At 47.3% G+C, this 21,372-nt stretch overlaps 1 protein-coding gene across 2 annotated transcripts in view; it reads left to right on the forward strand.

Moving 5' to 3' along the window:
- SLC39A4 (solute carrier family 39 member 4) overlaps positions 1 to 19,174 on the forward strand; it is a 61,427-nt gene extending 42,253 nt beyond the window's left edge. For both annotated transcript variants that reach the window (XM_083749137.1, XM_083749136.1), the window contains 7 exons: positions 1,921 to 2,093; positions 3,840 to 4,007; positions 5,191 to 5,295; positions 9,775 to 9,832; positions 14,210 to 14,362; positions 15,144 to 15,331; positions 17,485 to 19,174. In XM_083749137.1, the coding sequence (XP_083605263.1) occupies positions 1,921 to 2,093; positions 3,840 to 4,007; positions 5,191 to 5,295; positions 9,775 to 9,832; positions 14,210 to 14,362; positions 15,144 to 15,331; positions 17,485 to 17,613 (974 nt within the window). In that variant the 3' untranslated portion in view covers positions 17,614 to 19,174. The remainder of the gene's footprint in view (positions 1 to 1,920; positions 2,094 to 3,839; positions 4,008 to 5,190; positions 5,296 to 9,774; positions 9,833 to 14,209; positions 14,363 to 15,143; positions 15,332 to 17,484) is intronic.
- Positions 19,175 to 21,372: the final 2,198 nt, after the last annotated feature.

Here is a 21,372-nt window from a genome sequence, read left to right on the forward strand (position 1 = left end):
TCTTTTGGTATCTGCCCTCAAGTACAGCAGAGGGCATCACATCCAATCTGGCCAGTGTGAAGAAGGCACATCTGTATTTTGGGATAGTTAATTTATACAAATATGGTGCCAAGGAATCAAACTGAGAAGGGGGGGGGAGGTATACCAAGGACAGAATTTCTTTATAATGGCCAGATTGTTCTGTTGCTCTAAGTCCTTCAGACGCTGTCCAATTAGCAGTAATGCTTCTGAATCCCAGTTACTGGAAGGATTTGAGAACAAGAGCGTTGTCCCCTCTTGTGGTTTCCAGCAACAGGGTTGGTGCACATCACGGCTTCCTGTGGCAGTGAGTTCCGCAGTTTAAAACTGTGCGGCATGATTTTATCTGTCCTGCATCTTCCAACTTTCAGCATTGGATGCCCATGAGTTCTAGAGTTAGGAAGGAGAAAAACTTCATTCTAAAATCCTCAATTTTATAAACTTCTGTCACATCACTTCTGACTTTCCTCTCATCCTAAGCTAAACCTTCCCAATGGCCTCCATGCCTCTCTGCCCAGCAGTGCTTCGACAGACTTCTTTTCCACTGTGTCATTCTTTTCTTAAGATTTTAATTTTATTGAGAGTATTACAGTGAGTTAAAGTCAATATGAAATAAAAGGGGGAAAGAAAAAGGATACATAAAAAACATTTTAAAAGGCAGGGGAAAACAACAATAACAAAATAACAATAAAACAGTTACATAACTACGTAGTAGGTGTTTAAGCAGATAAGCTTATTGTTTCCCTCAAGTATACGTTGGTTCGTTGTTCACAATGGTTTTGATAATAGCATAATCTTCCTCTGACAGCGATGTCTTCATGGGTTGCAAGAGATGTCCCGCCATCTATCCATTCATCCAAAGGGGGCAATATCTTTATCCTTCCAATATATTAATATCGATCTTCTTGCAAATGTAAGGGCCCAGAGAATCCATTTCCGGTGACCAATAGTCATGCCGCATATGTTAGGCATATAGTTTAAGATGATGGTAATATTAATATAATAATAATTTATTATTTATACCCTACCCATCTGGTTGGGTTTCCCCAGGCACTCTGGGCGGCTTCCAGCAAAATATTAAAATACAATAATTCATCAAATATTAAAAGCTTCCCTAAACAGGGCTGCCTTCAGAAGTCTTCTAAAAGTCGGATAGTTGTTTATTTCCTTGACATCTGATGGGAGGGCGTTCCACAGGGCGGGCGCCACCACCAAGAAGGCCCTCTGCCTGGTTCCCTGTAACCTCACTTCTTGCAATGAGAGAACCGCCAGAAGGCCATCAGAGCTGGACCTCTGTGTCCAGGCAGAACGATGGGGGTGGAGATGCTCCTTCAGGTCTACTGGGCCGAAACCGTTTAGGGCTTTCAAGGTCAGCACTACATGAGACACACCCAGGGGTAGTAAGAATGAAGGCCCTCTCCAGGAGTGATGTGTGGTGGCCAGGGATTGACAGAAAGATAGAGGCCTGGGTCAAACACTGCCAGGCCTGCCAAGATTCCCACCTTCGTCGCCAGTGAAATATACTCGGAGTCGAGAGTGGATTTCATGCTCTTTATTCAGCTCATATTGGTGAGGAGGAATGGAAGTTCCCCTGAAATGTCTGCTTTATATACATTATTTACACAATGGGCCCCACGTGATTGGCTAATTCCGGGATTCACCTGTAGCCAATCAGGTTGCGGATTCACTTCCACCTGGAGCTGGATTGGGTGGCTCCTGTGGACCAATCAGACTGCTGCATTCTGGATCCTATTGTTCTAGGACCAATCAGACTGCTGCATTCTGAATCCTATTCAACTCAGTACATAGCACCAACACTTTGAATTGTGCCCGGAAATGTACGATGTCATCTTCTGAAACGTTTAACTCTTTCCCCACAACTCCTCATTGCTCCTCTTCCAGAATACATCTACGGCTCGCTAGCAACCCTGCTGATCTGCCTGTGTGCCCTGTTTGGCATCGTGGTCCTCCTCTGCACCACCTGCATCAGTGCCTACCAGTACGTGATCCAGCTCTTCGTCAGCCTGGCGGTGGGATCCCTCACTGGGGATGCCATGCTGCACCTCATCCCCACGGTCAGTTCACACGGCGGGTGGGGCTGTTTCTGGCTTGTGCTGAGGCTGTGCTCTCTGGGCAGGTGTGCCTCAAGGTGTGCTGGCAACAGCATCCATTTGCAGGTGTGCGCAGCTGCGCGCGATCCAACCTTTCCCTTAAATTTTTTTTTTTATTAAATTTCGATTTTATCACCCTTATACTCATTACATATCTGCTCAATTGAGCTTCAGCTTTCATCCTCCGGTCTCATGGTTTCTATAATTCATTATTACAGTGGTGCCCCGCAAGACGAATGCCTCGCAAGACGAAAAACCCGCTAGACGAAAGGGTTTTCCGTTTTTTGAGGCGCTTCGCAAGACGAATTTCCCTATGGGCTTGCTTCGGAAGACGAAAACGTCTTGCGAGTCTTGCGAGTTTTTTCCCTCCCCCCCCCTTTTTCTAAGCCACTAATAGCCGCTAAGCCGCTGATAGCGCTAATCCGCTAATCCGCTAATAGGGATGCTTCGCAAGACGAAAAAACCGCTAGACGAAGAGACTCACGGAACGGATTATTTTCGTCTTGCGAGGCACCACTGTACCTCATAGCATTTGTACATTATCCCATTTACCATATTTTTCGCTCCATAAGACGCACTTTTTTTCCTCCTAAAAAGTAAGGGGAAATGTCTGTGCGTCTTATGGAGCAAATGTGTGATCGATCGTTGGCTCCCTTTCCGGCCCCTTGCCCAGGCCTCTATTGTTGAATGTTCTGCAAACGGAGGCCGTTTGTTTGCCCAGCTACATGTAACTGGTTGATTAGATTATCTGTCTGGAAATTGTAGAAATGGCTCCCATTCCTTTCCTAAAGAAGCTGCAGAACTGTGAGCTGAACCCCATAAAAACAGGATTTTTCCCTTTGCAAAGTAAGCTCAACAACTTTGAGCTGATCCTCAAAAGGGGGGGGGTCCCCTTTGCAAAAGAAGCTGCACAACTTTAAGCTGATCCCCAAAAAAACGGGGCTTCCCCCCTTTCCTCCTCTAAAAACTAGGCATGTCTTAAGGTCGGGTGCGTCTTATGGAGCGAAAAATATGGTACTTTTAACTCCTTCCATTAATCACAAATTTTTAAATAAACATAAAAAGGTACAAATCCTTAACATTGCAAGTTTTCTGACGACAACCCTGCTAGTGTTGTTAATTGTTTGCAATTGTCCTTCAGCTATTGTACAAATTTACTCCAGTCTTTTTGGAAAGTTCCGATTTTCCTGGCCAGCCTCACAAATTCTGCATAGGACATCACCTTCGTCTGCCACTCTTCTAGCGATGGAATTTCCTGTTGGTTCCATTTGGGGGCTAAAAGAGTTCTTGCTGCTGTTGTCGCATACGTAAACAGTTTTATATCTCTCTTCAGGATCTCATTCCCTACTATACCTAACAGAAATGCCTCTGGTTTTTCCACAAATGTACTTTTAAACATTTTATTTGACTCACTATGTATCATTTGCCAGTAAGCTTTTACTTTACTACAAGTCCACTACATGTGATAAAAAATTTCCCTCCTTTCGCAATTCAAACTTTCCCAATCTGGTGCCCTCCACCTGGTGCTATACTACAACTCCCACCAGCACCCACCATGGCAGCTCTCCTGACAGCATCACATGGCCACAGTGGGTGCTGGTGTGGATGGGAGTTGTAGTCCGGCATGTTTCGGAGGCAGGGATGTGTGGTTTTCAGAAGCTTCTGCCCTGCGCCCCAAATCAATCTGTGCCTCCGCTCTCTTGCCCGCAGTTCCTGGGTCTCCATTCTCATTCCCACGGCGAGGGCCACTCCCACGATCCCCACGGAGCCGAGGGCCACAACGTCCTGTGGAAGCTACTGGCCGTGCTGGGAGGGCTCTACCTCTTCTTCCTCCTCGAAAAGTTCTTCATCCTCCTGGGTCACTCGGACGATGACGAGGTGCGTTGGTCATTTATCGGCTGCTAGCTGTTGCAGCGGTGGGGAGGAGGAACGGAAAGGGGCAGGGGCACACTTTGGCAATCACGGGGAATATGGCACCCTGGCCCAAAACCTGGTGCCCACAAATGGATCTTCTCAATTACGAATCTTCTCAGTTGGGCACCCCTTCTGCTCGGCACCGCCCAGCATGCCCTTAATCATGGGTAGGCAAAGCAAGGCCCGGGGGCCGGATGCGGCTCATTCGCCTTCTCAATCCAGCCCACGGATGGTCCAGGCATCAGTATGTTTTTGCATGAGCAGAATGTGTGCTTTTATTTAAAATGCATCTCTGGGTTATTTGTGGGGCCTGCCTGGTGTTTTTACATGAGCAGAATGTGTGCTTTTATTTAAAATGCACCTCTGGGTTATTTGTGGGGCATAGGAATTTGTTCATTATTTTTTTTCAAAATATAGTCCGGTCCCCCACAAGGTCTGAGGGACAGTGGACCGCCCCCCTGCTGTAAAAGTTTGCTGACCCCTGAATCCAGGGCCGAAAGGAGCTTGTAACACGTCCTTTCTCCGTTACCTGGGGCAGAAGTGGGGAGCCTCTGGCTTGCAGGCCCATCTGTAGAGGCATTTTTTGGGTAGCGCAACCGTTGCAGCCGCACCGTGCTTCTTGCTGCAGGGGGCACCAGAACATTGCTGTAGAACAGCGTGCAAGAGGTTGTGGGGGGGGGGATTTTAGTGTCACACAGGGTGCCGCTGAAATTTGAGAGCCCAGAGTCCGCCACTGCAATATTGACCCAATGTAGCCAGCAAGTCCTTTAAAAAAATAAATTGCTCACCTCTCCGTCAGATGACATCACCCTGATGGGCAGGTGATGTCAGCTGATGAGCGGGATTCAATTCTGTGGAGAACTGGGGTGCCTACTTGATCCCTGCAGAAAGCAGGATTTAACCTTCTGCTCATCGGCTGATGAGCAGGGACTGAGCTCCTTTTTTAAAAAAAATCATTTTTATTAAGTTTTCCATTTTAACAATCCAATCAAATCACATTGAATATTCCAAATTACACATATACATATCAAATAATCCAAATGTTCTGCCAAATTGTAAATTAGCAGGGATTGAACTCTTGCTGGGTTGCCTAGCAACTGCACGGGTCCAATCGGATGCTAGGTTCCCTTATATCTCTCGCCTCCAGGAGCACAGCACAGGGCACCAGTGCGACCACGGCATGTCCCTGCAGCTCTACCAAGACGAGATGAAGAGGAGGAAGCAGGAGAAAGGTGCTTCTCACGCTGACCTGGTGAGTGGCCTGTCCTGCGTGCCTCCACCTGATATTGGCATCCTGGCTGCTGAGATGCCCTCAGTCTCTATGGGTTGTTTTACGCATTTCTGGGATGAGTCAGACGCTAAGCAAAGATTACTCAAGGTCCTGGAAAAGAACCCCAAGCAAAATAAGAGTCGGCATGGCAGCTGTTATGTACTGAGTTGAATAGGATCCAAAAGGCAGCAGTCTGATTGGTCCTAGAACAATAGGATCCAGAATGCAGCAGTCTGATTGGTCCTAGAACAATAGGATCCAAAATGCAGCAGTCTGATCGGTCCTAGAACAATAGGATTCAAAAGGCAGCAGTCTGATCGGTCCTAGAACAATAGGATCCAAAAGGCAGCAGTCTGATTGGTCCTAGAACAATAGGATCCAGAATGCAGCAGTCTGATTGGTCCTAAAACAAAAGGATCCAGAATGCAGCAGTCTGGTTGGTCCTAAAACAAAAGGATCCAGAATGCAGCAGTCTGGTTGGTCCTAGAACAATAGGATCCAGAATGCAGCAGTCTGATTGGTCCTAGAACAATAGGATCCAGAATGCAGCAGTCTGATTGGTCCTAGAACAATAGGATCCAGAATGCAGCAGTCTGGTTGGTCCTAGAACAATAGGATCCAAAATGCAGCAGTCTGATTGGTCCTAGAACAATAGCATCCAGAATGCAACGGTCTGATTGGTCCTAGAACAATAGGATTCAGAATGCAGCGGTCTAGTTGGTCCACAGGAGCCACCCAATCCAGCTCCAGGTAGAAGTGAATCCGCAACCTGATTGGCCTATAGGAGAATCCCGAATTAGCCAATCACGTGGGGCCCATTGTGTAAATAATGTATATAAAGCAGACATGCTGGGGGAACTTCCGTTCCTCCTCACCACTATGAGCTGAATAAAGAGCATGAAATCCACACATGACTCCGAGTATATTCCAAACAAAAGTAAGAGTCGGCATAGCAGCTTTGGCCAAGTTGATGCCCTCCAGATGTTTTGGCAGGGGCTGATGGGAGAGGTCGTGCAAAACATCTGGAAGGTGCCAACTTGCCTGACACTGCACTGTTGTAGAGATGAAGGCTGCTCCTTTAACCTAGGAGACAAGTCCTCATGGATACTTAGAAACTTAAGAGTTAGAAGGGGCCTCGAGGGTCATCTAGTTCAACCCCCTGCGAAACATTAATCTCAGCTAAAGCATCCCTGACCAATGGTCACCAAACCTCTGCTTAGAAACCTCCAAGGAAGGAGAGCCCAACTTCCAAAGGAGTCTGTTCCCCTGTCAAACAGCTCTTCCCATCAGAAAGTTCTTCCTGGTGAAGTTGGCATCTCCTGTCCTGCAACTTGAAGCCGCTGGTTGGAGTCCTAGCCTCTAGAGGTCCCTAAATGGCAACAGCCTAGAGATCCCGGGCCCTAAGGAAGTCAGATTAGCCTCAACCAGAGCCAGGGCCTTTTCAGCACTGGCCCCGGCCTGGTGGAACGCTCTGCCTCATGAGACCAGGGCCCTGCAGGATCTGATTTCTTTCCGCAGGGCCTGTAAGACAGAGTTGTTCTGCCTGGCCTTTGGCTTGGAATCAACTTGATCCCCTCCTCCTCTTTCCTCTTTCCTTTCCCCTTCTGTGATGGAACTCCTATTTGGGGACTTCCCTGGCTTTTTTCTGGCCCACGTAGGACCAGTCTGGATAGTTGGCCTTGGTGAAGACTTGACGTTTTCATCCCCAAAAAGGGATGTAGCTCAAGACCACCACCCGCAGAGACATCATACCTATATCACGGAAGGGCAGTCTACAGCAGAAATCTGAGGGTGTTGTTTATCTTCTGTCTGGCAGGTTACCTGTTAATGCTTACTTGATTGGATACCCTGGGGAGCCTGGCCAGTCCTTTGTAATGACAAATACTTAGTTCCTGAGCCAGGTCACAGGCTCACCCTATTCAAACACAGACATACCCTTAAGACAGGATTTGTGAAGTAAAAGACAATGGGGAGTGTTTTCCATTTTCCTTTGACCTTGCAGAGAAAACATTGGGACTGTTTGGGAATCAAAAATGGTTCCAGGTCGGTCTTCCTGTGCTGATCTATGTACGTGCTTGGTCGATACACTTATGAACATTGAACATTTATCTAAGACCTCAAAATTCCTATCACACCACCCTTTTCCTTTTTTTGCTGCTGCATCACACTGTTGACTCATGTTAAGTCTTGATGAGCCAGTGAACTCTGAGATACCCAGAGATGGGCAGAGAGCTGCTTCCACCCGTAGCCCGGCATTCCAGGAGCTGTGAGTGATCTCCGGCAAAAAGCAAGAGAAAAAGTCAGCCGCAAAAAATTAATTTCTGCCTTCCTCTTTCGCCCAATTCTGTGCCATGCCTTTATCCAGAACCCAAGCATGATTCACCAGCCCCACCTAATGGTGGAAGGTGGAATAAAGATGTGCGGGAAGAAATATGTGGCTATGTGAAAAATGCCTCGCACTGCGCCGGACTATTGGTGCATCGAGCCCATTATTGTCTTCTCGGACTGGCAGCAGCTCTCCCAGGTTTTCTGGCAGAGAAGGGTATTTTCCCTATCACCTGCCACCTGAGATCCTTCTTAACTGGAGAGGTCAGGGATTGAACCAGGGACGTTCAGCATGCAAGGCAGGAGCCTTTTCCACTGCTCCACGCTGCCTCCCTGTTGGGTTAAGCTCCTGCTGCTTAATTCCCACATTAATTTTTATTTTATTTTTTTAAGTGGGAGGAATCAGCAGTCTGAGTCAGTGGGGCATGCAAACACACACCCTTCGAAGATTTGAAATTGAAATGAAGTAGAAAAAACATTGATGCTCAAGACATCGATTCTATAAAACATATTTTGCTGCACTGTGTGAAATACGAGCAAGCCAGGGCTGAACTGATATTACCTTTCCCGGGAAAATCAGAGGCTCACTATGTCAGGTTCCTATTGGAAGACCGGACAAACACTAGAACATTAGCAGTGGCGAAGTTTTTATCGGTGGTTGCAAGAACCAACGATCCCTATCTTTAAGTCTGAACAAAATGCTTGTTTAACCTGGAGGTAGGCTGTCTGAACTGTGCATTGCTTTGTAACGATTTGTTGGGTCTCTGGACCGTAATAAAGATTGATTGAAAAAACAAGCAACAGTGACCCAAAGTCTAAAGCAAAAATGGGTAGTGATTTTGTCCTCTAAAATCAGCTTGAGAGTACGATCGCTCTGTTGTTCTGTTTCCAAAACAGAAGAGAAGTCTTTCCCCCAAGGTTTGCTTCTTTAATGTATGCTTTAAAAAAAACAACAACCTGGGGGGAAACCACACCAACCTTTTGAAAATGTTATGATTTATTTGGGGAGGCGAGGATGTGGAACTGTGTTACTCATCTTTTAATTTAATTTAAATTTATTATCACAGAATTGGAAGGGACCCCAAGGCTCATCTAGTCCAGCAGAATTTCTCACATTCATATTCCACCTGTCCACCCAAGGAGCTCAAAATGGTTTCTCCCCTCCCCATTTCCCCCCTCACAACAACTCTGTGAGGTAGGTTGGGATGAGGGACAGCAACCGGCTGAGTGGGGCTTTGAACCCTGGTCTCCCAGGTCTATAGTCCAACACTCTAACCATTACACCACAAGCCTCTTCTGTTTTGAGGGAAGCACCTGCTTTTTATGTTGAAACCTGGCTGTGCAGAAATGCCTCTTGTCTGGTGCCTGGCAGCCATTGGTAGGGCAGACGGCAGGGAGCCCAACAGCAGGGGGCGCCAATCAGTTCTGAGCTTCATCCCCAAACCCCTTGCTGAGTTCCAAGGGGGAGCAAAATTGTCTAGATCAGGCTTTGGTTCCTGCACTGCAAGGGGTCGGACTAGGTGACCATTGGGATCCAATTCTATGATTCATTGCAGGTGTTTAAGCAGAGGTTGGATGGCCATCTATCAGAGAATATTTAGCTGAGATTCCTGCATTGCAGGGGGTTGGACGCAATGGCCCTTGGGGTCCCTTTCAGCTTTGCAATTCTACGATTCTATGAACTGCCCAGCGCTTTCGTATGTAGGTGACTCTTTAAATTTAATTAATGCTACTACAGTTATACCTTGTGTTGCGTTTGCTTCAGGTTGAGCGTTTTCGGGTTGTGCTCCACGGTGACCCGGAAGTACCAGAAAGGGTTACTTCCGGGTTTCACCGCTCGTGCATGCACAGACACTCAAAATGACGTCACGCGCATGCGCAGAGGCGGCGAATCGTGACCCGCACATGCGCAGACGCGGGTTGCATTCTGCTCAGGTTGCGAACGGGGCTCCGGAACAGATCCCGTTCGCAACCGGAGGTACCACTGTACTAATAAAATGGGGGGCTCAGAAAATGAACAGAAGGCAGGGACTGAGCCTCAGAAAAGCAGGGCCTTTTTTGCGTGGCCCCAAAGTGGAGCACAGTCTGTGCCTATCTCACATTCTCTTTTTCTACCTGCCTGTTCTTTCTTAATAGGTGACTGCTGAGGAGGCAGATTTCAGCCAGATGCGGAAGAAAGAGACCCTCAGTCGAGGTGAGCCCCACCAATATCCTGTCCAGCAACCAGATGGGATTCTCCATGACATGTCCACCATTTATTCTTATTCTTATTTATTAAATTTGTATACTGCCCTATACCCATAAATCTCAGGACGGCTCACAACATAACATCAAGAAGCTGCTTTGATCAAACAATTGTGATTTCTAACATTTCCATGCACCAGGGCAGGTTATAACAACCAGAAATACAATTATAAAAACAGGGAACCGTTGTAATAATGAAACAAAAGACCAGCTCAGAGCAAAACCATGATCACAATCGTTCACTTGTTTGTTTGTTTGTTTTAAATCATTTTTATTAAGTTTTCCATTTTAACAATCCAATCACATCACATTAAATATTCCAAATTATACATATACATATCAAATAGTCCAAATATTCTGCCATATTATAATTTTTTTGCTGTTGGGACTTCCCAAGTTCGGATGAGGCTCTGATCATCTCATATCTCTTCTGCTTTTGATAGTCATTTCCTTTAAATCTTCCTGTTATTTTCACAATCGTTCACTTGTATAAAACAAAATAAAAAAATTCCTTCCAGTAGCACCTTAAAGACCAACTAAGTTAGTTCTTGATGTCCGATTCAGGAATCACAAGACAGAGAAACCAGTAGGAGAACACTTCAATCTCCCAGGACATTCTATACAAGATCTCAAAGTAGCTGTTCTATTACAAAGGAATTTCAGAAATAGACTGGAAAGAGAAGCTGCTGAATTGCAACTTATTACCAAACTTAAAACCATGGAGAGACCTGGTTTGAACAAAGACATTGGATTCTTATCTCATTATACATGACAAAGCCATTTTTCACCTTCTCACCCCTTGCTTTTTCCTGTAAGACCTATTGCAGTTGTTAAGAGTCGTCAACAGGCTCATCACAGCTATCTGCCTATCACCCATTCCCACCACCCTTCTGAGTAATACCCCTCCCCACCTTCTCACTATTTAGAAGGGTCTGGTGACTTCTGTTTCAGTGTATCTGAAGAGGTGTGCATGCACACGAAAGCTCATACCAAGAACTAACTTAGTTGGTCTTTAAGGTGCTACTGGAAGGAATTTTTTTATTTTGTTTTGACTATGGCAGACCAACACGGCTACCTATCTGTAACTGTTCACTTGTATGTCGCCTTTCCCTAGTTAAAACCACGCCCAAGGCAGCTTACAGACACAGAAATATTTGCGCGAGTACAAAACTGTAACCAAAGCAGTCCTAAGCGATGTTTCAGAGTGGGCACGGCGAAATCAAACAATCCCCGCATGTCACAAGAAGATTTAAAAATCAAGGCGCAGGGAATTGATATCAAGAGCAGCAAAATGAACATCTGCAAAGTGGAATCTTGACCCCCAACATAAAACGATACCCACTCCAAAAGTCTGTAGAGTTTATATGAGTTTTCCCTCAGTGAGATCTCTTGGGGTTTGTATCCTGCGTTTTTGATGAAGCCGGTCTCGAGGGCTGGAAACGCCATCACTCTGCAATGCAAGCAAATCTCTGTTGCGTCCTAAATCAGTCTCCCTCAACCTGGTACCTTCCAGATGTTTTGGACTACAACTCCTGTCAGATGCCGTCCAAAACATCTGGAGGGTAACAGGATGAGGAAGGCTGTCCTAGATTGTCAGCCACTTTCTGATGGGGCCCAAACATAGCTGTCAATGTTTCCCTTTTTTAAGGGAAATTCCCTTATTAAGAATAGGATTCCTCGCAAGGAAAGGGAAAAGGTGGCAGCCATGGACCCAAATCATATGTCCAAACCTGGGACACACCTTCCCGGACACACCTTTGGTTCCCCTCGAGCCAAGAAATTGTCTGAACTGGCGCTCAAAACCTGCCCAGCTTCCCACCTTGATTTAACCCTCCTCCTAATTTCCGATATCTGAGGTTTCCTGTCTGCAAATTTCCTCCTTTTGGAGGGAAAAAAGAATGATCTTAAAACAAAAGAAGCTAGCTAGCCGACCCAGGTGGGACTTGAACCCACAATCCCCAGCTCCGGAGGCTGATGCCTTATCCATTAGGCCACTGGGCCACTCCTGCCACAGTTCCCTCTCGTTTTCAGAACAAACGGCGCATTGTGTCACGGGCTGAATCCCCCAGCATGGAGGGAGGGCGGCTTGGGAAGGGTCATTGACAGCTCAAGTAGAATTGCTCTCTGCCTGCTTCCCAGAGGCCGCCTCTGGCACATGTCCCCTCCAGCAGGGCACAGGGCCTGAAGGCTGCCAGCTGGGAAGGAAAACGCAAAGGGTTTCAGGGCTTGTGTTTCGCACACACCGCTCTTTGTGCGTCCCGCAGGGGGTGAGGACACATGAAAAGAAGCCTTTATTTCCGCGTAGCTGAGCTATGGAACCCGCAGGAGGCAGTGAAAGCCACCAACTTGGACTGCTTCAGAAGGGAATTATAATAATAATAAATTAATAATAATATTTTTTTTTATTTATACCCCGCCCTTCCAGGTTCAAAAACCGGGCGCAGGGCGGCTAACAACAAATCTAAAACAATTGTAAAAGCAGCATAAAATACAGTACAGTGGTACCTCAGGTTACATACGCTTCAGGTTACAGACTCTGCTAACACAGAAATAGTACCTCGGGTTAAGTACTTTGCTTCAAGATGAGAACAGAAATCGTGCTCCGGCGGTACAGCGGCAGCAGGAGGCCCCATTAGCTAAAGTGGTGGTTCAGGTTAAGAACAGTTTCAGGTTAAGAACAGACCTCCGGAATGAATTAAGTTCTTAACCCGAGGTACCACTGTAACAATAAAATTCAAAATTCAGAAATCACTTTAAGGGAAATAAGCATTAGATAATCCCCCAGGGCTAGCTGGCTGAATTAGGCAAATGCGTGGAACATTATGCTTTTGATGGAGCATAGTGCTTTTGTTTGTCAGAGTAATGCTTTTAAATCCCAGCTGCTGGAAACCAAAGGAAGGCTCTTGCGCATGAATCCTGCTTCCAGGTTCCCCAGATGGGGCATCTGTTTGGCCGCTATCAGAACAAGTCTATTACGGAGGTCTGTTGTCACAGCAGAACCTCCACGCCCAGGGGCAGTCTATCTCTGAGTACCAGATAATGGGGAACAACCATTGGAAAATACTGTTGTGCTCAGGTCCTGCTATGAGGTCAGGTTGCTGGACTAGGTGAGCCATTGTTCTGAGCCAGCAGCAAGGCTCCTAAGTTCTTGTAGAACCTCCAAGTGCAGAGACAGTCTATCTGTCTATCTATCTGGGAGGACAGGATGCTGGACTTAGATGGGGCCACTGGCCTGTTCCAAGAAGTTCTTCTACTTCCCAGTATACCTGAAGGAGCATCTCCACCCCCCATCGTTGTGCCCGGACGCTGAGGTCCAGCGCTGAGGGCCTTCTGGCGGTTCCCTTACTGTGAGAAGTGAGGTTACAGGGAACCAGGCAGAGGGCCTTCTTGGTGGTGGCACCTGCCCTGTGGAACACCCTCCCACCAGATATTAAGGAAATAAACAACTACCTGACGTTCAGAAGATATCTGAAGGCAGCCCTGTTCAGGGAAGTTTTTAATGTGTGACATTTTAATGTATTTTTAATCTTTGTTGGAAGCCGCCCAGAGTGGCTGGGGAGGCCCAGCCAGATACAGTGGTACCTCTGGTTACATATGCTTCAGGTTACAAGACTCCGCTAACCCAGAAAGAGTGCTTCAGGTTAAGAACTTTGCTTCAGGATAAGAACAGAAATCGGGCTCCGGCGGCACAGCAGCAGCAAGAGGCCCCATTACAGTGGTGCCCCGCAAGACGAACGCCTCGCAAGACGGAAAACTCGCTAGACGAAAGAGTTTTCCGTTTTGGAGGCGCTTCGCAAAACGAATTTCCTATGGGCTTGCTTCGCAAGATGAAAATGTCTTGCGAGTTCCTGCGGGGTTTTTTTCCTTTCCCCCCACTTTTTCTGAGCCGCTAAGCCGCTTATCAGCTGATCCGCTAAGCTGCTAAAAGCCGCTAAACCGCTAATAGCGCTAATCCGCTAAGCCGTCAATGGGCTTGCTGCGCAAGACGAAAAAACCGCTATACGAAGAGCCTCACGGAACGGATTAATTTCGTCTTGCGAAAATGTTTTTTTTAAAAAAAAAAATTCGTCTTGCGAGGCACCACTGTAGCTAAAGTGGTGCTTCAGGTTAAGAACAGTTTCAGGTTAAGTACGGACCTCCGGAACGAATTCAGTACTTAACCCGAGGTACCACTGTACAAATAATAAATTATTATTTGTACTGGGCTGGGGAGGCCCAGTACAAATTATCATTATTATCATTATTATCATTATTATCATTATTATCATTATTATCATTATTATCATTATTTTGAGGTTTCGATGTCTCCCATTTGCTCCTTCCGCAGAGCTGAGGATGCTGCCGTACATGATCACCATTGGAGACGCCATCCACAACTTCGCCGACGGACTGGCCGTTGGCGCCGCCTTCTCCTCTTCTTGGAAGACGGGTTTGGCCACCTCGCTGGCCGTCTTGTGCCACGAACTGCCCCACGAGCTCGGTGAGGAGGGAGGAGGGGCTGGGCATTGCAAGGCAGGGTTGGGATTTATTTAATTTTGTGCGCTGGAGGAAGCCGGCGGGCAGACGAAAAGGAAATCCTTCTCCACACAGAACATTGTTAAAATGTGGAACTCCCCGCCACAGGAGGCGGGGATGGCCGCCAACTTGGATGAATTCTGAATCCCAGTTGCTGGAAACCCCGGGGGGGAGAGGGCTCTTGTGTTTGAATCCTGCTCGCTGGTTTCACGTTGGGGCATCTGCTTGGCTATTGTGAGTTCAGGGTGCTCAATCTTTCCCATCCTGGCGCCCTCCATATACCGTATTTTTCACTCCATAAGGCGTACCGGACCATAGGGCGCACCTAGTTTTTAGGGGGGGGAATCAAGAAAAAAAAGCTTATACTTTTGAATGGATTAGTTTTTGTTACAATTGATTATTGGTTTGCGAGTAGGGACCACTCCCACTACTGAAATTTATATTGGCCAGAGTTCTTGGTGTGCTTTTTTCTTGGCAAGCTCCTGATAAGGCAGTGTTGCCTAGCAGGTAGATCCTGGGCGGCTTCCGAGCAGGGATCTGAAGGCAGGTGCTTCCCCTCCACCCCCAAATAATAGGGACAGGGTGTCTCTTTCGGGCTGCATGATACCTGACCGTCTGCCGACGCACCTAGGAGAATCATGGAATTATAGATGTAGAGGGGAACCCTGACATCATCTACTCCAGCCTCTTGCAATGCAGGAATCTCAGCTAACGAATGGCTGACCATCTTCCTCCCGCCTTTGCAGGGGACTTTGCCGCACTGCTCCACGCCGGGCTGAGCGTCAAGTGGGCGTTGCTGCTCAACTTCCTCAGCGCCCTCACAGCCTTCGTGGGCCTCTACATTGCACTTTCTGTGTCCACGGGAGAAGAGTTCGAGGCCTGGATTTTCACCGTGGCCACTGGACTCTTCCTCTACGTGGCCCTGTGCGATATGGTAAGTAGGGAGAGTTTTACCCATGGCAGTTGTTCTCCTTTTCTTACCATTCTCCCACCTTATTATTATTATACCACAGAGCCTAGGACTTGCCGATCAGAAGGTCGGCGGTTCGAATCCCCGCGACGGGGTGAGCTCCCGTTCCTCGGTCCCAGCTCCTGCCAATCTAGCAGTTTGAAAGCACATCAAAGTGCAAGTAGATACAGTGGTACCCCTGGATGCGAACAGGATCCGTTAAAAAAAGAAGATAAGACATTATTCCAGTATGCTACAGTTGCGGCTAGAATATTAATTGCACAAAATTGGAAAAGTCCAAACACCCCAGCGATCAGAGATTGGCAAATAAAATTATTCGAATTTGTTGAATTAACAAAAATGACACAAAAAATCAGAAACCAAAGAAATACAAAGTTTATTAGTGACTGAAATAAATTTATGATATACATTGAAGGGAATTATAGAAACTTAAAAACTATAGCAGGTTTGATATAGATCTTACGATGTGTAAACCATTAACAATTAACAGCTGCAGGAAAAAGAAAATATTTTTATTAAGAAGCCTGAAATCGGGAGGGATGGAAGTCAATAGGTGTATAGAGGAAAGATTTAAATATTTAACTATATAAAGATTTAAGTGAGAAGACAAAGAACTGTAACGGAAACTGATGTTATTTTTATGTTATGTTTGGATATCTCTTTTGAAATTGTTGATTTGTTTTTTCTTTTGGTTATCTAAGTGAAATTCAATAAAAAGAAATGAAAAAAAAGTGCACGTCAAAGAGCAGTGGTACCTCTGGATGCGAACAGGATCCGTTTCGGAGCCCTGTTTGCATCCTGAACACAACCCACGTCTGCACATGCGCGGGTCACGATTCGCCACTTCCATCATTTTGAGTGTCTGCGCATGCGCGAGCGGTGAAACCAGGAAGTAACGCGCTGTGTTACTTCCGGGTCGCCGCGGAGCACAACCTGAAAAGGCTTAACCTGAAGCGACTTCAACCCGAGGTATGACTGTAAATAGGTACCGCTCTGGCGGGAAGGTAAACGGTGTTTCCATGCGCTGCTCTGGTTCGCCAGAAGCGGCTTAGTCATGATGGCCACATGACCCGGAAGCTGTATGCAGGCTCCCTCGGCCAATAAAGCGAGATGAGCGCCGCAACCCCAGATTCGGCCACGACTGGACCTAATGGTCAGGGGTCCCTTTACCTTTACTAGCTTAGGGAAAACACGTGTAAGTTGGGAAATGAGAAAAGTGTATAAGATTACAAATGGTGTCATATAAGCCAACTCCAGGAGGCCATGGGTGCTTGGGCACCCACAATAATATAATTTTGGGGCCCCAGTACCCACAAGGTCAATGTCACCAAGTCACCTTCCACGTGCCCGCATGTAGCGCGTGTGCCATCACACATCCGCGTTGTGGCGGCGGGCACCCACGATCCTGAGGGCAAGTCAGCACCCCTGAACGGTGTGGGTAAAGTGGGTGCTAGAACTCATGAGTATACAATGAAGCGGTATCGTCCCTAAAAACAATTTATTACTTATACCCTACCCATCTGGCTGGGCCTCCCCAGCCACTCTGGGCAGCTTCCAGCAGGGCATTAAAAACACAATAAAACATCAAATATTAAAAGCTTCCCTAAACAGGGCTGCCTTTGGATGTCTTCTAAAAGCCAGATAGTTCTTTATTTCCTTGACATCTGGTGCGAGGGCATTCCACAGGGCGGGCGCCATCACTGAGAAGGCCCTCTGCCTGGTTTATATCTCACCTTCTCTTCCAAGGAGTGCACAGTATCGCACACAGTTCTCCCTCCCATTTTAATTAATCCCCACAGCAACAGCCCTGTGAGGTAGGTTAGGCTGAGAGGCAGTGGCTGACCCAGGGAGCTTTGTGATGGCCGAGCATGGATTCAAACCTTGGTCTCCTGGGTCCTAGTATGATGCCCTAACCACTGCACCACACTGTCTCTGATGTACACAAACAATAGGTGGCGGGCATGAATTAGTTCTGCGGGCAAATTTTGGAGGAGTGGGACAAGAAAGGGAAGGGGTGGGTTAAAGAATTAGACTGAAATCGGGGGCACAAGGAGACTGGGGTTGTGGGACCCATTCTGTGGTGCTTGCTAATCTCCCCTCTCTGCTCTGGTTCGCAGCTCCCGGCCCTGATGAATGTGAAAGACAAGCGTCCGTGGCTCCTCTTTGCCCTGCAAAACGTGGGACTCCTGGCTGGCTGGGGCATCCTGCTGCTGCTTTCCATCTTTGAGGACAGAATCGCACTTTGAGCGCAGCCGGGCACCTCTCGTTTGCCTGCCGGCATGGCGAGGTCCGGGCTGTCCTTCGCCAGAGACTAGAGAGTGGGCGGACAAAGGCCCGGCTGTCATAATCCTCAAAATCAAAGACTGGGGACTTTCTTTGCCACCCATGCCCACAGCATGGCCTTGAACGATGCCCATGCAACAGCTCCCCTCTCCCTCATCTCTTATTTATTGCATTTCGACATGCCACCCCAATCTCCAAACGGTGCGCGTTTCAGGGGTTGCAGGCGTGCTTGACCCAGGGTCTGGTCTTCATTTGGAAATTGGGCACAGCAGAGACTGTGGCATCTCTATGATATATGGTTTATTTACCTGTCTACACAACCTGAGTCTAGATGGTGGGCCGATAGCGGAATTCCAGCTAGGCCTGGTCCCCATCTACAGTCTTTACTTGAAACACAATGCCCCCCAAAGCTGGGCAAGGGAATGGTCGTTGGGCCAGTGAAGGGGCCCCTCTGAGTCTCTGGGGCCAGTGCCCCACTGGGCTGACCGTTGGTGTGAATAATAAGGGACAAATTCAGAAGCCAAAAGCTAGTCCTAGCTGGGTAAACCAAGGGGAGGAAAGCTGCTAGTTCAGAGGTGAGAAACCAGGGGTTCGTCCCTGGCGTGTCCTGTTAAAAGCATCTTAGCTGGCGAGGCCACAAAAGGAAGATGCTTCTCTATTTGGGACCCTGGAAAGACTAGCATGACATATATTAAGACAGCCCTCTGGGCGGGACACAAGCTGGTTGGGCCTGATGGGAACAGCTGGAGCGGCTCCAGCTTGGCAAAATCAGGTGTAATAATTCTGCAGGGATGGATTTAGGGCTACGCTTGTGGGGCACCCGCACTGGGCGCTGAGCCGAGGTGCTGGGCTTTGGGAAGGACGCATGAAGCTCTGACAGTGTCTTAGAGTCCTTCCGCCTCCTTCCAAAAACCTAGTTAGTGCTTTCCCAGTTTTGGGAAGGAGCTGGAAGGGCTCTGGGACTCTGCCAGAGCCCTTGCACCTTTCCAAAGTCTGGTGCCTCCTTACCCACCTTTGGGAAGGCAGTGAGAGGGCTGGGGTGTCAAATGTTGGCCTCGCACAGGGTGTTGTCGGGGACTGTGCTGAGGAGGGCTACATAGAGGAGGAATGGGGGAAGTCCACCTCACTCCCCCTTCTCCAGACCCTGAATCTTCCCAGGAGCAGGATGACAGTATAGATTTGGAGCAGTGGTTCGTAGAGGGATGTAGTTCAGAAGACAGAAGCTGGGAAATACTGGATGGGGAACAGCTAGGAGAAGAAACACTGGGCCGGAGAGGGTTAACAGATTCACTGTCTCTGGGAAGCATTCCTCCGCTCTCCCCAAGGTCAAGAAGAGCTGAGAAAGTGGCAAAACAGAAAGCACACAAAGCACAGAGGGGACAGGCTCAGATTACAAGACGTAGCAGTGATGTGGATTAATAAGGACGTAAGGGGGTGGGATTCTTAACTGGGAGCACCACCATTTATAGGAGATGGGTTCTTTGTTCTCTCGCTGTGATTATTAAAGTTTCTAACTGATAAGAAGACTCCTTTTCCTTTGTTCTGCTTATCTACTGCCACGGGGGGGGGGGGGATTCCCTGAAGCCTGACAGGTGCCATATTACTCAAGTCCACCACTGAATTCCGCAATCGTTCTTTTTTTATATATATATACATTTTTATTAATTTTTTAATATATCATTTCCAACAGTCATTTAACATAACATATGATACAATATTTTAGACTTCCGTCAACAACCTCTGAAGATTTTCTGTTCTTTATCACTTGTTCTGCATTTCTTAATTTCTCTATTACTTTTAATTATCATTAACTAATAATTGATGCTTTTGAATTATGATGCTGGAGGAGACTCTTGAGAGTCCCATGGACTGCAAGAAGATCAAACCTATCCATTTTGAAGGAAATCAGCCCTGAGTGCTCACTGGAAGGACAGATCCTGAAGCTGAGGCTCCAGTCCTTTGGCCACCTCATGAGAAGAGAAGACTCCCTGGAAAAGACCCTGATGTTGGGAAAGATGGAGGGCACAAGGAGAAGGGGACGACAGAGGACGAGATGGTGGGACAGTGTTCTTGAAGCTACCAGCATGAGTCTGCCCAAACTGGGGAGGCAGTGGAAGACAGGAGTGCCTGGCGTGCTCTGGTCCAGGGGGTCACAAAGAGTCGGATACGACTAAACGACTCAACAACAACAACAACACATATTTGTTCTGGGTCCTCCTCCTTTCCTGCATCTGAGGGGACACCCTGTTGCAACAGTTAATAAAGTGGGTCCTAAATACATACCTCAAGCCAGGGCAATACCTTCAGCATTCTTCTTCTTTTTTGGCGATCCCTTATAGCCGAGTAAGATTGTCTTCCATAAACACGGTTTTAATAATGAGTCCATAAGTGTCTGTGGAGGCCAGTTCTGGATCCACACGTCCTTCCACAGTGGGGACATTAGTTTCTGTGCAGGAGTTGATCACGGTGTGGATTTGCCAAGCGTGTCTTCCTCTTAGCACGTTTCTTCCTTCTGTCCTGAGTTCGAGTGTCTTCAAAGCCCATGACACCTTTGGAAAAGGCTGTTCTCCAATTGGAGCGCCCGCAGGCCAGTGTTTCCCAATTGTTGGTGTTTATACTACATTTTTAAAGATTTGCCTTGAGACAGCCTTTAAACTCTTTTGTTGACCACCAGCATTACGCTTTCCGTTTTTAAGTTTGGAATAGAGCAGTTGCTTTGGAAGATGATAATCAGGCAGGTTAAGGGGTGATATGATAGCCATGTTCAAATATATAAAAGGATGTCACATAGAGGAGGGAGAAAGGTTGTTTTCTGCTGCTCCAGAGAAGCGGACACGGAGCAATGGATCCAAACTACAAGAAAGAAGATTCCACCTAAACATTAGGAAGAACTTCCTGACAGTAAGAGCTGTTCGACAGTGGAATTTGCTGCCAAGGAGTGTGGTGGAGTCTCCTTCTTTGGAGGTCTTTAAGCAGAGGCTTGACAACCATATGTCAGGAGTGCTCTGATGGTGTTTCCTGCTTGGCAGGGGGTTGGACTCGATGGCCCTTGTGGTCTCTTCCAACTCTATGATTCTATGATTCTATGATCCACACAACATGACCAATCCAATGAAGCTGATGTTGAATAATCATTGCTTCAACACTGGTGATCTTTGCTTCTTCCAGTACACCAGTATTAGTTCGCTATTACACAACACTTACACTTCCCAAGTGATGTGTAAAATTTTTCGGAGACCCTGTTGATGGAATCTTTCGAGGAGTTGGAGATGGCGTTTATAAGTGGTCCATGTTTCACAAGCATACAGTAAGGTTGGTAGTACAATAGCTTTGTAAACAAGCATTTTGGTTCCCCTGCAAATGTCCCGGTCCTCAAACACTCTGCACTTCAATCGGGAGAAAGCCGCACTCCCAGAGCTCAGGTGATGTTCAGTTTCGGCATCCATGTTGGCCCTTGTGAAAAGATAACTGCCCAGGTTGCTAGGTTGGCAGGAGCTGGGACAGAGCAATGGGAGCTTATCCCATCACGGGGATTCGAACCGCCAGCCTTACAACCTGCAAGCTCACTAGGCTCTGTGGTTTGGACCACAGGGCCACCTGCGTCCCTTCTACTGTAAGTTATACAGTGCCAGGCACACTTTTGTGGGGAGGGAGTTGCACAATTTGGGAGCCACTGCAGCAAAGGCCCTGCTAGGGTTGCCACTTGCCCTGTATGATACAGG

The sequence above is a fragment of the Podarcis gaigeae genome, assembly GCF_964106915.1.
Source record: "Podarcis gaigeae genome assembly, chromosome: 7".
Classification (NCBI taxonomy): domain Eukaryota; kingdom Metazoa; phylum Chordata; class Lepidosauria; order Squamata; family Lacertidae; genus Podarcis; species Podarcis gaigeae.